At 40.9% G+C, this 17,582-nt stretch overlaps 1 protein-coding gene and 1 long non-coding RNA gene across 2 annotated transcripts; both read left to right on the forward strand.

Moving 5' to 3' along the window:
- Nucleotides 1-2,467: 2,467 nt before the first annotated feature.
- On the forward strand, nt 2,468-3,596 carry LOC134099953 (uncharacterized). The gene is made up of 4 exons (XR_009941193.1): nt 2,468-2,544; nt 2,763-2,802; nt 3,259-3,338; nt 3,551-3,596. It is a non-coding gene; the product is annotated as an uncharacterized LOC134099953 (long non-coding RNA).
- Nucleotides 3,597-9,771: 6,175 nt separating this feature from the next.
- Nucleotides 9,772-13,259, forward strand: LOC134100038 (extracellular calcium-sensing receptor-like). The gene is made up of 6 exons (XM_062553085.1): nt 9,772-9,911; nt 10,002-10,293; nt 10,901-11,707; nt 11,802-12,023; nt 12,120-12,243; nt 12,361-13,259. Exons 1-6 carry the CDS (start codon nt 9,793-9,795, stop codon nt 13,257-13,259), a joined length of 2,463 nt encoding a protein of 820 aa, XP_062409069.1. The 5' UTR covers nt 9,772-9,792.
- The last annotated feature ends 4,323 nt before the right edge of the window (nt 13,260-17,582 follow it).

A 17,582-nucleotide genomic window follows, 5' to 3' on the forward strand; every position in this document is an offset into this window, starting at 1 on the left:
AACGCTAACGGCTGATGATAGGCTACTATTATAATTCACATCCATAGCATAAAGAATGAAGGCAATATCAGATTAAAAGTTTGTTAGAGAAAAATGTAATCGCCATTACTGCTTACAAAAGACAAATTATGAATTATCTATGTCAATTAGGCCTACCAAGTCATGTAGACCTACTGTAACGATAACTTTTATGGGCAATCTAAAGCATGAGTTATGCCTAGTTAGTTAACGTCATCTTTTGTACCCAGATAGCAAACTCCTTTGGGCCGGACCCGCATAAAAGCCTCTAGATCCGGACGTAGCTTACACACGGTTTCTGGCTAAGGACCAGATCTGGGCCGGTTAGACTTTTCAGCTTTAACTGCAGTGCTGTTTTTCTTACGATCAGCAGATCTGGCCCAGATCCACTTACCACATCGGAACCAAAGCTTCCTCAAAGACAGTTCACTGATGTGGCCCACGTCTGTAATACGGACCTAGACCACCTTCAAATTCAACGAGGCCAATCACAGCCAAATAGCTTACAAACAAAACTTGTAACTGGTAAAAAATCACCCTAGATATGATTTCAAAATCATATCCAGCTAACATTTTTGGGGGGTGCAAGTAAAGTTTTTATTGTTGTTGTTGTTATTGTTGTTGTTGTTGGTTTGTTTGGGCAGCAATTTTCCATGAAAAGGCCACCTGCTTGCTGATCGCACGCCTACCTGGACTATTGACAACTAGACAACTGCTTTACAAATATAATACATTCTTAAAAATATATACAGCATATAAGGTCCATATAAGGCCACATCCGCCTGACAGTCTACCTCCGTTTTGGCTACGGGCACCGGACCCGATCCGCCTCGCCAGCGCGCCTTCATTCACCGGGTCCGCGACGGACCCTGTACGGATGCATACACCGAACGCGCCCTAACGGTTTATTTCATCAGTTTTCTCGCTGATGGAGTGCTGCCGAGTGTGAGACAAAACGGTGGCGTCTGAAGGCTCACTGTAAGTATGCTCCTATATGCTTTATTTATGCAATTACCTAGTCTATCCAGTGAAAACGTACTTCCATAACACAAGTTACCTACTTATCTAGCTTTGTTTGCTGATCGATCCGAAAATGTGCTATAATGGCCGGCTGATGGTAGCTCACATTTACATACCAGCTAGCTGCTAACGTGTAGCTTGCGCAAGCTAATTTAGCTCACTTAGTCCTGTCCAACTTTATGAACTTTTTAAAAAATGTATAATTAACTCAATACTGAATTTAAAATGAGCGCAACTTGATTTGACGGTAACCTTATGTGTTTGCCCGTGAACAACAAAAGTTGCCTTGCGTGAGCTAGCATTAGCAGGCTAGCTTGTTGGCCAACGATAACTTAAAGTTGTTACACAAACATAATAGTTTTTTGTTAACGTTATGAAAGCTTAGATGTTGGACTCGGGAGAAAACTTAGGCTATTTCGTAGCAGCTATGTGTTTAAACCTCATTTCATTCTGGGAGGGAGGCTGATTTCACATTGTTTCCCTGTCCTGATTTGAAATGCTGATTTTAAATTATGAACGACGTTAGCGGCTGGTTCCAAAACGTAAACTAATAGAGATCGCTAAGACATGTGACTAAAGTCATCAAAACACAAAGAATTATGGGTAGGTTTGGCTCGCCTGATGCCAGCCCATGTAAACTAGTGGGTCTGGGTCTATGATCTGGCATGATAATAATGAAAACTAAGCGTGAAAAAATTGTGTGAAAAACAGTTATAATCTCGCGCTTCCTTAGTGCTGCTATCCAAGCCATTCCTCGCCTTTTTGTCACCTCTGAAACATGACGTATACTATTATTTTTCTACGCTGGAAAACTATAAAAGATAAGCTTCATGTTACTCTATTGAATTTTATAACACAGCAGGTAAACGGCATTTCGACAACTGCACTTCGTTGTTCCCGCACGTCAGTAAAACAACTTAATTTTGGGCCACCTATTCCCAAAATGCGTTGCGTTTTACGTCACGATCTCAATCTCTATTAGGCAGAAGCTATGCGCCCTGTCACCCTCATGCTCAGACATTGTTGACACTTTTAGAAGGCAGGAACAAAACAGCTTCGGGATTCATGCCCTTATATTTTGTACACGTTAGTGAGAAACCAACTAACTTGCCTACTATTCAATCTAAATAGTAGAGATTCCTCCCTAACTTTTATTAAGTAAGGGCACAAATTCCGAAGCCATTTGTTTTATGTAGAAATACTGCCGTCTACGAGTTCATTTAATGATGTTGAAAGTTTCTTGGAGTAAGATTTGACTGAAAAGGGACATTTTAGAAGAGGCAGTTAGTTGACTTGATGTATATCCTTGCTTTGCCTTGTCACAGACCAGACTGTTTTCAATGTTTAGAATGGGGTCTAATATTGGTATTGATAAATATTTGGCTATTTCTTTCTGATTATGAAAGTAATGCATATTTATGTATCTGTATTACAGGTCATTCACAAGTGGCTCCAGTCTGGTTTGGGGGTCTACCCTTGCTCATCCTGTCCTGCCACCCAAGTAAAGTAAGCTATACAGTTTTACATTTGATCTATTTGACTTTCGGTCCACACATTAATAACACAAATAACCATATGCCTTTGTAAGTGGTGTTACCAGTTCAGGATGAATTGAAGGCACATGTCAAAATACATGACTGCCTTTGTCTGCTGAAATAAAAACCCACCTTATACCTCAAAAGCTCTCTAATGAAATGTACATATTTATTTATTTTTTATTTCAGAAGAGAAATAACTACAGGCCTCTGTAACTGCTGTTTCCAGGTAAGGATCAAAGCTTCGGGATTCGTGCCCTTATATTTTGTACACGCTAGTGAGAAACCCGCTAACTGGCCTACTATTCAATCTAATAGTAGAGATTCCTCCCTAACTTTTATAAAGTGTAAGGGCACAAATCCCGAAGCCATTTGTTTTATGCAGAAATCTGCCGTCTACAAGTTCATTTAATGATGTTGAAAGTTTCTTGGATTAAGATTTGACTGAAAAGGGGCAATATAGAAGAGGCAGTAGTTGACTTGATGCATATATTCGCTTTGCCTTGTCATAGACCAGACTGTTTTCAATGTTTAGAATATATGGGAAGGGAAGCTAAAATGAAAATATTCTCTGGATCCCAAAATAATGCTATTTTCTAATGGGGTGTAATATTGGTATTGATAAATATTTGGCTATTTCTTTCTGATGATGAAAGTAATGCATATTCATGTATCTGTGTTACAGGTCATTGTCACAAGTCACAAGTGGCTCCAGTCTGGTTTGGGGGTCTACCCTAGCTCATCCTGTCCTGCCACCCACACAAAGTAAGCTATACAGTTTTGCATTTGATCTATTTGACTTTTGGTCCACACATTAATAATACAAATAACCATATGATATGCCTTTGTAAGTGGTGTTATCAGTTCAGGATGAATTGAAGGTACATGTCAACATACATGAATCCCTTTGTCTGCTGTAATAAAAATCCACCTTATGCCTCAAAAGCTAATGGCATGCACATATTTTTTTATTTCAGAAGAGAAATAACTACAGGCCTCTGCAACTGCTGTCTCTAGGTAAGGATGAATTGAGATACATTCAACATAAAATATATATAGCCTATATGTATATACAATTCTTTATTCTACATGCTGAAATGTCTGATATTCATGACCGCACACTTCATGCAGATTATATTCACATTACAACTCCACCTCTTTAATTCAGCTGTCTGATTGAAGCCTCAAAATATTGTAAACAAAGTAACATAGTTGGCTAGCTTGTCATAGTCTACTGGTTGGACTGTTCAGTTTCCCCATGTGTGTTTAAGTTTAAAAGTAGAGTAATACTTGTGTCCTTGAGAGAGGCGCTTTTGAGTCTTTTGAGTTGAAAACATTGGTATTGAGATGATCAGTCAACTTGAATGCAAGAGTTTTAATCAAATGTGCGCCGCTTGCTAACCGGATTTTATAATACGCTAATTCAGCTAGTCGTCTTCTATGCATCATTGTTTTCACGATGTGAATGTTTTATCTGGATTGCATGTGCTTGTCTAGGGGCGGGTGTCCATTGAGTGTGCACGAGAGAGAGAGAGAGAGCGAGAGAAATCGGGCCATTCAGACATGATATGCGGAATGTATACGGCCACCTGTTGTTCACGTCTTCTTTAGAAGTTCTGTCAATTTCTGTCAAATGCGGCCGCGCCGTTAATGCCTGACCGCGGAAGAGAGTCGTTTTCACTAGCCTTTGAATGTTTCCGTGACTGGATTCACAGGACAGTTGTGGCGGCAACATTACGGCGAAATTACCAGGTCAGCTACAGGAAAGTAGATAATATACGGATATATGAATTCAGACATCACAGCAAAGACAACCCTACCGTACACACCGTGGACATTGTGGAAATACACGTCTGTCTGAAAACGGCTACAGTTTGGTAAAGTTGCATGCATTGTCTACAAGGAAAATTCCTTCCACCCGAGCAGCGGCAGGTGCATCAGTGCGAGCCTGCCTATATAATTTAGTAGCACACTAATATAACGTATTTTCTTTTTCCATAGGAGCGGTACGCAAGTGCAGTGACAGCCCAGGCAACGGATACCGACATTCACCAATGTGCTGGCGCATGACCGAGAAGGGGGGACGTCGCAAACGCCAGTGTGAAGGAGCAAGCTAGATTCATTGATGATCATCATGTTTTGAATAAAGTTTTTTTGAAAAAAAAAGTAAACATTTTCTTCGATTCTGATTAGGGTTATTGGGGTATTGGACTATGTTAGTCGCTGGGTAATTTTCTTAGCCTTGTTTTAAAGACACCAAGCGAGAATGTTAGATTGTTAAATGTGTAGGCTAGGCTACTTTATGCGGATGTAGGCCTATGATTGTTGCTTCTGACTGTAGGGTAATTAAATATAAGGTAGCCCAAACACATTATAGACTAAACATCATGTAGCCTAACTATAAATGCCGAAAATAAGGCATAGCTGGCATCGATCCGGTACGCGGTTCCATGCCGCATCTATACGGGACTGGGCCAGCGCTGTTCCAGTTCCAGTTCAGAGCCGTGCAACGGAGCCTGACCACTTCGTGGCCGATGTGCGTTTGGGCGCTGGGCCGTGTCCGTTAAACGGATCAGATGCGGATAGAACGGTAGGTGTGGGCCAGATCCACCCCAGTGTAGTTTTACTGTTTTGGTACGGGAATGGGCCAGCGCCGACCCATCTCCGGTGCAGAGCCATAAAACGAATCCTGACCACTATCGGCCCGCTGTGCGTTTGGACGCTGGACCGTGTCCGTGAGACGGATCCGGGCCGGATCGCATGATAGGTGTGGGCCATGTCCACGCCAGAGTGGTTTTGCTATCTGGGTAGCTTATGCAGCTAATAAACATAGCGTAGTTTTTTTTTAAAACTTACCTGTTCCATTTGATTCACTCCCAAGGCAGGACATCTCCTTCTTGGCCATAACCGTTAGATTTTCTAACTTTGTTGTAACCTCCTTCATGTAGCTAGCACACTCCTCTTCACCTCACCACCGTAGCAGCTAGGCTACTTCTTGCACTTTTGCGGCGATTATTTTTTCGTCCTCTGGCCAATTTGGCTTCATTGCCTTCTTTTATTGGGTCTATATCAGTACAATCAGAGAATGTCTGAATGTCCGTAGACGGGCTCTGGTACAATACAGACTGTCTGCAACGGTAGACGGTGGTCCATTGTTTACTTCCTGCCCTCCATCTCAAATCGTCCCGCCGTGGCGCGTCATAATAATCACGTGATTGAAACCAAGCTATTGCCAACATTCTAATCACCTGCAAATATGATTTATTTTTTCACCTTTAGGCCTATACTGCTGTTACGCCAATAGATAGATAGATAGATAGTAGAACAGATGGTAAAAAATATGATAAAGAGCAATTGAATAGGGAACCCCTTTTATAGTTAGGCTGATAAGCAAAACAACTGCATTTTATGACTAAAGCATGAACGTTTCACCATATAATTTAATTTCAGACGTAGAGGCATTTTGTATCTGACCTCTGATGACCTCTGGGGTCAATGACATCATCATTGCATTTTTCCACTGTTCGCCCCATTATTCTCTATTGAAACAATGTATTTCTTTCCTAATGTGTATGTTTACTAATACAAATGCTTATTGTCTCTGCCTAAAGCCCAATTCACACCAAAGATTCCCGACGCGACGAGACTGAGTTGCTGCGGTGTGAATTAGAAGTTGCACGTAGTTGCAAGCCGTCGCAAGCCATCGCAGAGCATTAAACACGTTGAGTTGCAGTCGCAAGGTTTTAGAACGTCGCGACTCCTCTCGTCTCGTCGGGAATCTTTGGTCTGAACCCTACTTAAGACATTACTGTAATTCAGAAGAGCAATTTCAACATTCCAGGTATAACTGTAACCATAGCAACCAGGTATAAACTTCCATAACTGACAACTTTGCAGACAGGCCTGAAATATACTGTAGGCCTAGGCCTGTTTTACAGTCATTTTTGGGTCTCACATAGCCTACAAACTGAAGTAAGTGATTTTTCAGATTAATAACTATATTAGAAAACTACATTTGTTAGGTAGAATGGCAAAAAAACAAACAAACAAAAAAGTGCAAGGTTGCCTATTAGTTTAGACGTATTAGCCACTGTTCCTTCATTGATATTATAAATTTGCCTAATTTCTAAAGTTATATCAGATGTATAGATCTAGGCAAAATATTAACTCATTTTCAACATTATTATGATCAACCTAATGGTATTTTAAGAACAAATATAAGATTTCATTAAAATAACATTAATTTTCCACATAAAACTAAAATATGTAAGGGATAATGTATAGAACGCCGGTCATTGTCGGAAAATATCGGCGTTCTATACATTATCGCGCTTATTATACGGCAACTTGCCAAAACGAGAAAAGAAACTTATCTCAATGTGTCTTTAGCAATGACTTGGCTACTGTTTCGTGGCTTCCGCTACAACTAGCAGAGTGAACCCGTTGCCATTGGCAGCGGTCATTATACCTTCGGAGCGGTCATTATGCAAAAATAACTGACCGGTAGAACGTTGAGAGGCCCATTCAAAGTGAATGGGAGCTCCCTCAACATTCTAGAGAGCCATATAATAATTGGTGATATTTCACAAAATAGTGTCGTATCAATCTATTATTGCTCTAATGATTACCATTTATAAAGAAATCATTTTCAATGTGTTGTGTTCTTGTACATTACAGGGTAAACCCTATTGCCATGTCTAAACGCCATTGATTGACCATGGTCAGCTATCTCCACCTACTAAGAATTCTAAGCAGCACTGTCCTACTAACTGGGAATTCTGTGCTCTCTGCCAAGAGGAAACAGGTGAAGATTTGCAATGCCCTACTAGGTCAAAGAACCCAACAATTGGCAGTGTATATGTATCATTGGCTAGGGACCTTCTTGCTTTCAAAGAAATTAAACTAATACCATCTGAACTTGATCTAAACAGGCTGGATGATGGGAATGGCATAGAAGCCACGCTAATGAGTAAGAGAGCAAAGTGGAACAAGACCTGCCGGTTGAAATACAACCAAACAATGCTGCAGCGACGGAGAAAGTCATTAGAAACCAGGAAAGCTCATGTGCCAAAAGTTCACACGCGTTCTGCACACAGTCATGCTACCACCAAGAAACATGTGTGTTTCTTTTGCAACAAATCAGCTGGCTCTGAAATTCTCCATGAGGCATCAACAAAGCAATTAGATTTTAATGTCAGAAAAGCTGCTTTGGAAACAGGTAACACAGAGTTACTTGCAAAACTTGCACCTGGTGACATGATAGCCCTGGAGGCAAAATATCACAAAAACTGTCTCCGGATGCTAACAAAACTAGGCAGGCTGTACCAGAAGATGAGCAGAAGGAACATGCACAGCTGCATGGTATAGCTTTTGCTGAGTTGGTTGCGTTTATGGAAGAAGCTAGGTGTGATGTTTGTGCTCCAGTTTTCAAACTCGCAGAACTGTGTGACTTGTACAAAGTCTGTCTAGAGCAGGTTGGTGTTAGTGTAGAGCACCGTATCCACTCAACCAGACTGAAGGAGAGGCTTCTCTCTGTGTTACCCGACTTAAGGGCTCAAGCACAGGGGAGAGACAGACTTCTTATATTTGAAGAGGATATCGGAGATGCTCTCAAGAAAGCCTGTGACCACGATCATGACAGTGATACTATCCATTTGGTGAGAGCAGCACAAGTGGTGCGAAAAGAGATTTTTGATTCTAAGTTTGATTTAGATGGCGCATTCCACCTCAGTTGTCAGAAAGATTCTGTCCCACCATCACTTCTGGTGTTGATGACCATGATCTTGGATGGAGCAAACATCAAACACCAAGCTGAGCATACCACCACAACTACAACCACTGCTCTGACAGTCTCGCAACTGTTAGTTTTCAACAGTGTCAAACATTCACGGACAACAAAGACATCATGCAGAACGCGTCACACTCGTGACCGTGAAACACCACTTCCTCTGTTTGTGGCACTTAAGATCCATGCTGTCACAGAATAGGCGAATAACATACCCAAAACTTCACACGTGAACTTTTTCTTAACATTTGGTGTATTTCTGCTTCAATTTGTGCAAAACTATGGCCTGTATCGCTTCCGTGTCATTAAACTGCACATCTTCTGCATGTAGTTTGTAATGATGCGGATACTTATTCGAATACGAATTTGGGCTTGGATTGAAGCTCTAGATGTCTGACAACTAGTTGTAGAGAGTACAAATGAGATTTGTTACTGTACTTGGATCTACTGTCTGTTTTTAATCAGTGCCGTTGTTTATTGCAATTACAAATACCCTCAAGGGCCGAATTACATTATTATTTTGACATCAAGTCACGGGCCGGACGTGGGCCGGATGTGGCCCACGGGCCACGATATTGAGACCCCTGACCTACCCCTGACCTGCATGTAAACCCTCCCGTTTTTTCTGGGATTTTCACGTATGTCAATTTTCTTTCCTGTCTTAATATTTTCTTGTTAAAAAAGCAATATTATTTTGGGGTGCTAATAGGTTACATTATTGTACAGAGGAATGCTGTAAACAGGCCTGCTGTTTATTTGGACATGGTTTGCTATGTGTTGAATGAAGAGTTAGTGAGATATTCCACCGAGAATAATGAGTGTGGAGATGGACGCAGAGCTGTGCACAGATACGATTAAAATTAATGTAAATTCAACTTTGATTTTCTCACAAACCATTTATCACAGCAGCTAACTGTGACCTTAAGCTAGAGTAATGATCATTTATATTTTGATGACTTGTTCCCCCTGTACACTATGAACATGCTTCCGTTGTGGAATGACAAGGTAAAGTTTAAAGATTCTTGCAAGATGAATCCAAGTAGGCAATTCTTGAAGTTTCATTGCCGGGTCTCTCGTTGGCTATGCTAGGTGAATGATTCCCCTGTGCAAGTTTTTTTTACCATCAAACTGGCTTTGTAAAGGTTATTAAGGTAAAATCCTTGCATAGACTGCATATTGAGAATATTACAGAACTAAATATAGGACTGACTAACCTTTTAGACCATGGCTCTGAGTATGGTGTCTCTAGTGACTACGTCATCCTCTGCATCCAATTAAAACACTTCCTGTTATCTCAGTGAATAAAAGTATACCTGAAATTAAACTCCCAACATATGACTGTGATGAATGATCATGTCTGGATATAGAACTCAAATATGCCTCCTTCTTTGGCTGCAGTCTGGCTTTGCATGTAAGTTACTGGGAGAATTTGGCATGCCTAGTTTAGCAAAGGATGGTGATATAGTGATTGGAGGTATTTTTCCTGTGTTTAACAAACAAAATCACGTAAATGCTTCATTTGAAAAAGAGCCTCCAATGGTGACGTGTGACAGGTAAGACAAAATAATGCAAATCTTTTTTTGGTCAATATTTTATAATGATGTTGAATACAAATGCATTTACACAATATACTGTTTCTTCAGATTTCACTACCGTTCCTTTCGTTGGACCCAAGTGATGATCTTTGCGATTAATGAAATTAACAGTGAAGACACTTTACTGCCAAATATCTCTCTAGGCTACAAGATCTTTGACTCATGCTCTTCCCCAACTAACACACTACGTGCCGCTCTTTCACTGTTGAGTGAAACAGATGGAATTAAGTCTCGGCCTACTGCTCAATGTCAGCCTCCTATTTCAGCATTAATAGCAGATGCAGGGTCATCACAGTCTGTAGCTCTTGCTGGAACATTTGGACCTTTTAACCTGCCGATGGTAATAGACCTACTTAATAAATAATGTAATTATTTTCTGTTTTAGACATTTAGTATCATATTTCAGTACACTGTTCTGTGTGGTTTAAAGTTCTCTAGCACAGCGCTGGGGCTGTGTCAAAATTGAGAACTACTGTATAATTACAGGCATGTCTATAGAGGAAAATATTCCTATGTGTTTATTAACTGTTGCATGCAAGAAAATGTCTCTTAAGGAACCCATATTTAGTTGCAAACAGTGCGCACATCCAAATAAAGGTGCAGGAGCCAAAATGTTAAGATCCAAAAAAGAGTAAAAGGTCCGCACACTTGCTCTCACTTGGTTTACTTTATTATGTTTTGTGCCTGTATCTATTAAGGAACACTAAATATTGAATGGATCAAGAATACCTAATCATGCTCACAGTGCTCAGTGGAATGTCAGCTCAGTCATGCACACATAAATTGGAAATTATATTAAAACATTTAGATCACTGTGACTGCAGTTCAGCCAAGGATTGAATTTACAATCCCATACCGATCAAGAAGCAATGACAATGTCAATGTGAATATGCAAACAGGCGATATGCATGATATGAAAGTAATTTTGCTGGTTTCTTTTTTTGCAGGTTAGCTACTTTTCAACTTGTGCCTGTCTGAGTGACAAAAGTAAATACCCAACTTTTTTCAGAACAATACCGAGTGACCATCACCAAGCAAAGGCTTTGGCTTTTCTGGTGAAAAGATTTAGATGGGAGTGGATAGGAACCTTACAATCTGATAATGATTATGGCAGAAATGGACTGTCAGCATTCATTGCTGAAGTGAAGAAGCTTGGAGTTTGCATTGCATTTACCGCTACTGTTGATCGAACTTACCATCAGAGTAAAATGCTTAAGGTTGTTGATATGATCAAAATATCAAATGTACAAGTTATTCTTGCTTTTGCGCCCGAGGGAGACTTTTATCCAGTAATGAAGGAGATAGTGAGACAAAACATAACTGGAATACAGTGGATTGCAAGTGAAGCCTGGATAGCATCAGCTCGCCCATCCGCTCCTGAAATGTTTACATCTTTTGCAGGCACAATTGGTTTTTCAGTACGCAAGATGGCAATTCCTAAACTACGAAACTTTCTCACTACTATCAGTCCCTACTCTAATCCAGGATCTGTTTTTTTTGGTACGTTTTGGGAGACTCTTGTGGGTTGTAGGCCATTTCACCATCTCGGTACAGCATCTAGTAACCCTGTCTGCAGAGGAAATGAAGTTCCTGATTTGACAAGTGTTTTCTTCAATGTCACGCGACTGAGGGTTTCCTACAATGTTTACATGGCCGTGTATGCTATTGCACATGCCATACACGAGTTGATATTTTGCAATCAAAGTTCTCCTCCAGAGAAGTGTTTGCATGCGTCTCAGATCAGTCCAAAATTGGTGAGTTTATTTGAGATCATATTTAATTTGTCATTACATAGTTAAAACATTACATTAGATTTATGATTATTATTACTGTATAATTATTTTGCAGGTCACTGCTCAGCTTAGAAAAGTAAAGTTTCTAAATGAATTTGGAGAGACTGTGTTCTTTGATAGCAACGGTGATTTTCCACCTTCTTACGATATCATCAACTGGCAGATGAAGCATGGAGAGGTCAAGCATGTCACTGTGGGCCATTTCAGCACGTCTGCTAATGCAGCCTATAAACTTTTTATACAGGAGGAGAACATTATATGGAGTACAGGGAACGTGGTATGAAAAATGCTTCCATTCAAAACAAACAATGTTATACCATAATAACAATACACTTCACGGTTTCTGTAGAAAAATCATCACTTTTTTGTCCAGGTTCCAAAAGCTGTGTGTTCAGAGGTATGTCCTGCAGGTACAAGAAGAGCACCCATTAAAGGAAGGCCCAGCTGCTGTTTTGACTGTGTTCCATGTGCTGATGGCACCATCACTAATCATTCAGGTAGGGCTGCAAATAGCTTATAATTGGTCAAATGTACTGTACCAGAAACTTATGACATATTGTGTGGCGACAAAAGTTTTTTTTTTTTTAACGAAAATATTATTGCTTGCTGTTCAGGAGCATTGGACTGCACCCCCTGTCCTGAGGAGTACTGGTCCAATGAGGAGAGGAGCAGCTGTGTATTAAAATATATCGAAGTCTTGTCCTTTCAGGACACATTGGGAATCATTCTGACAGCCATGTCTTTATTTGGGGCCTCCCTTACTTTAGCGACCACAGTCATTTTCCTCGTGTTCAGGCACACTCCATTAGTGAGGGCAAATAATGCAGAACTGAGTGCCCTGCTGCTGCTGTCCCTCTTCCTCTGCTTCCTCTGCCCTCTCGCCTTTATAGCTGAGCCCACTGCCTGGTCCTGCATGCTGCGCCACACAGCATTCGGCGTGACCTTTGCCCTCTGCATCTCATGTGTTTTAGGGAAAACGTTGGTTGTGATTACAGCTTTCCGTGCCACTTTGCCAGGTGCAACTACATTTGGGCCTGTGCAACAGAGGATCATTGTATATTCATCCACTGGGATTCAGGTACTTATTTGTATACTCTGGTTAAGTATTACACCCCCATATCCCCAAAAAAGGCACAACAGTAGAAAGATTATTGTGGAATGCAACACAGGGTCAGACACAGCATTTTATGCTGTGTTGGGGTACATAGGCTTTTTAGCAGGTATATGCCTAGTTGTAGCTTTCTTGGCAAGGAAATTACCGGATAATTTCAATGAGGCCAAATTTATTACTTTCAGTATGCTTGTATTCTGTGCTGTGTGGATCACATTCATTCCAGCATATGTCAGCTCACCGGGAAAATATACTGTGGCAGTGGAAATATTTGCTATTTTGTCATCTGCATTTGGTTTACTTGTTTGTATTTTTGCCCCAAAATGTTTTATTATAATAGTTCAACCTGAGAAAAACACTAAAAAACATATGATGGGGAAAGTACCTAAGAGTGACCATTGATAAGTACACTGTAATTGGGCAGTGTTGGGTAAAACACGTTGCAAATACATTACTGAAATCACATTACACATTACTGTTCCTAAATTCCAGCCTTGCCACTCCCACCTAGAATTCCTTTTAGGGAGTTGCTAGTCTGGAACACCATAATTCTAGTCTGACCAGCCAGACCCACATAAAGATGTAGGGTCTGGGAACTCACCGTAGGCAGGGCTCAATCGGAGGGGTGGGATAAACCGTTGTCTTTCAAATACCCTCTCTGCAATAGGATAACGCTAAACGATTCATCTTCTTGTTTTCAAGTAGCAGGATGCGTAACCTTCCCTCTCCACGCAATAGGATAACGCTAAACGAATCATCTTCATGTTTTCAAATAGCAGGATGCATTACCGTGCAAAATCTGGTCGCATGTCAGTCACAATTATGTTAAGCCCGCCCACCGACTCTGTACCCGCTGTGATTGGTCCGGTCATTCTTCCATTTCTCAGCTCCCTAGCGCTAATGGATCGTTGCTAGACTGCCCCAGCAGCCAAATTAGATTTGCTGCTGCTAGGGGCGTCTAGATTTCTATGCTACCATAATTCACTAACATTTTCATCTGCTGGCGGAAGACTGGGGGGAATCAGTGACAAGAGAGGATGATGCTATAGTTTCAAAATGTCACAAGTGGCTGTGGTAAATGGTAGTAGCAACGCCTGCAAATTTCAAAGATTGCAGTTGGAAGAATGTGTACATTTATTTGCAAAAAAAAATAGGCCTACATATATTGTGTGCTGACTTGTTTTTATTTCTCAAAAATTATTTGAGAAATCCCCCCCCCCCCCCCCCCCTGTAATTACATCGGTCTTCTCTCCTAAAATGCATGTTAGTGCCTCTGTTATCTAATACTGGCAGGCATAATTCAAGTGAATGACGACTGAAGATTAAGATGAAGGTTGTGATTAAAAAAATAAAATAATCATTTGTCACAATTTATACAAATATCAAGACAAGAACATTTTTAGTCTAGGCTGCATGTTCTCATGAATAAATAAAATAAATTCTGTAAACAAGTCTTGTGCTGTAATGATTATGGTGAAACGCGCACCTTAAGGGATTATGCCATCCTCAGCATCCAATAGAAACGCTGGAGGCCTTGATGTGTGCTGTAACATCCTCATGACAGACCCCAACCCCAAAACATTGCTCTGGGCCCGTATTCACAAAGCATTTTATCTTACCACTAAGAGTACTCCTAAATCGCACTAAAAGATTTTAGCTAGGAGTTTTCTCTTAAAAGTTATCTTAAAAGTCACAAAGCCTCTCAGACCTACTTTTAGTAAGGAGAAAGATAAGCTCCTAAATAGGCTAAGATAAAAGTTCCATTGCTATGGTTGACATCATTACTCATGCACAATCTTGATTACAATGTATCACCTTGGCTGATGATTATAACGCAGGAATTATGCAAAAGGGGGCGATGCCCCCTCAAACAAAAAAAATGCCCCCTTAGTTTTACTTGGCCTAATCCTAACTTTAGGTACATCAACGCTGACTTGAGCTGCAAAATACGCTCTATCTGGTGGAGGCTAGGCTAGTAAATCTGGCCAATTCAGTCAACGGCATATTGAAAACTGGGGCTCAGATCCAGTGCCAGTCAGCTCTATCCCATAGACAGTAAAAGGAATGGACAAACAGACTCCATTGTTCTCAATGGGAGGGGATTGAGAAAAATTCTGTTTACTTCCCATCGTACACGCAGACTTTGTGACATTAGCCATCCTGTAATTTGCTGTAACTGGTCTGATAGATGGGTCAGTGACATTGAGTTTGTGACATTGAGTTTTTTTTTTATTATTATTAGGTTTACTTGCCTCTAGATAATGCTTTACTCTATCATAGAGTAGCCTACCGTAGGCTACATAGCCTTTTCACTGATCTTTCTAATGACTTTCCGTCATGGTTTTCATGCAGGGTGGACTGAGCTTCTTATTCAAACATTACGGTTATCTCCCTACTGTGCGACATTGAACGTTAGCTTCCCTTCAACAGACTTGCTAACTATACTTCTTTACGGGAAAACAATGTTATGTACGAGAAAGTGAGGAATTGGTTTTGCCTACTACTCCTTAGGCTATGTAGAAAATACAGAAGTTACAACGACGACACAGGACACATGTTACATGACGTTATGGGATTTGAATGAATGGGCGTCCTATGGGCCAAGCGTTGATATCATCCATAGGTGTTTCTACTTCCGGGAATTCGCCTGCTCTATACGTTAGACTGGCACATCCGGGAACTTGACTCGCGAGAAACGTTCCAGCCCCTTCTGGGGGGAAAACAAACAACGTCTCTCATTAACTCCAATGCAAATTAGGGTCAATAAACGTAATTCGTACCGAAATCGTAGGGGTAAATGATAACAGAAAACACAACGAATCAATAGGACCACTCAATATATTACCACTTTGCCGGTCGTTGACCGTGAAAAATACGTTCAAAAGCTTAATTCAATCAAAGTAAAAACATGTTCCTTCGGTCTCCCGAGTAGCCTGCTAGCAGTAGCAGTGGCCAGTGTCATACCCGGACATACTCGTATCTCATTGAATCTCCAGTTAAATAACTAAATTGTTTTCCTGTATTTTTGGCCTCTTATTTTAATTGTAATGTTGTGTAGTTGACTGACAGGCTTGGATGTAAAGTATGTTCGTTAGATAATTCCAAGATATGATCATTTCTGTCATAGCCGATAGCCTAGCTGCTAGTGTCCGTTTTCGTTGGTCTGATTAATTTTTGGTGTAGCCTAATGTTAGGGGTTCTTAGCTTTGTGGTTGGTACACCCAACCACACAGCAACTTCTCGGCATGTCTGTCTACTGCGAACACTGATCTATAAATAATAAGTTATTCATTATAGACCAGTTACCGTGAACAACACCTGTTCACTTTGGCTTGTTTCAGGCTTGTTCTGAGGGCTTGTTTCCCCCAAAAAGGGGCGTGGCGCAAACAACCTGCTCTGTGTGACGCGGCTCCGGTCTTTTTACGGGAAAACAATGTTATGTACGAGAAAGTGAGGAATTGGTTTTGCCTACTACTCCTTATGTAGAAAATACAGAAGTTACAACGACGACACAGGACACGTACATATTACATGACGTTATGGGATTTAAAAACAAATCCTGAATGAATGGGCGTCCTATGGGCCAAGCGTTGATATCATCCATAGCTGTTTCTACTTCCGGGAATTCGCCTGCTCTATCCATGCGCCAAGTACCAAAGCTGGAAATGACGCATGGACCAATGTCGATTTGTATTGGATATTCTACAGTAGGGTGACTATGGGTGTTTCTCAAAGTCAAGGATTGGTCCTTCCAAGACACTTTTTCAAGGACGTTACGTCATCAAATCTCGTCAAGCACTGTTCCAAAGTCAAGGATGCTTTCAAATTCTAGCAAGTACTGAGTCCTTCGTTCTGAGAATTTTGGAAGATGCGTCGATGGATCCTCGGCGTGAAGAAATAACCCACAATCCTTTGCTTGTGGACGATTAGAATTTTTATGACGGTGTGATTAAAAAGAGAGGGAGATGGAAAGTAGATGCAAAGAAGCAGTGCGTGCTAATGAAGGCTAAATACGATTTATCAAGTGTTTTGTTAATACCATCGTATATTTGCTCAGGCATTTATATCAAGTTATTGTGCATATTCATCATAAATGCATATTATGTCAATGTGCATGAATAAGTTGTTAGCCTATAGACTTTTGTTATTAATTTATCTCTGAACTTCGTCCAATGCTAACTTTACAAGTTTAACATTAGACTACCGTTGGCAACTTGCCGTTGCCAATTACCGGTATAACTTTCAATTGACACTAACATATTTAGAGGAAAGTGCAGCTGCACAGTTGTCGGAACTCCTGTAAAAGCATCACAATTTCCACGGTTCAAATGAATCGTGCAGCCGGAACCGGCGTGCACTTCCACACTCGCTAGGCTGTTCCATTGGGGATCATCCCTATTTTCCCCGGGTCCTATGTTCCCCGTTTTTTCCCAAAAGGGCCCTATGTTCCCCGGTTGCAATACATACTGGGGAACATAGGACCCTTTTTGGGAAAAGCGGGGAACATAGGACCCTTTCTAAAATGTAAGAAAAAAAGGGTCCTATGTTCCCCGGTCCCTTACAAAGTGGGGAACATAGGACCCGGGGAACATAGGACCTGGGGAACATAGGTACGCTCCCGTTCCATTGCATGTGATCTTGACGGCTGGGGAGGGTACTGGGAAGGTGTGTAGCCTTCTCTCTCTAGCACCCGACTCGAACGAAAGCATTTTATCAAGGATGTGC

Source organism: Sardina pilchardus, chromosome 13 (genome assembly GCF_963854185.1).
Source record: "Sardina pilchardus chromosome 13, fSarPil1.1, whole genome shotgun sequence".
Lineage (NCBI taxonomy): Eukaryota > Metazoa > Chordata > Actinopteri > Clupeiformes > Clupeidae > Sardina > Sardina pilchardus.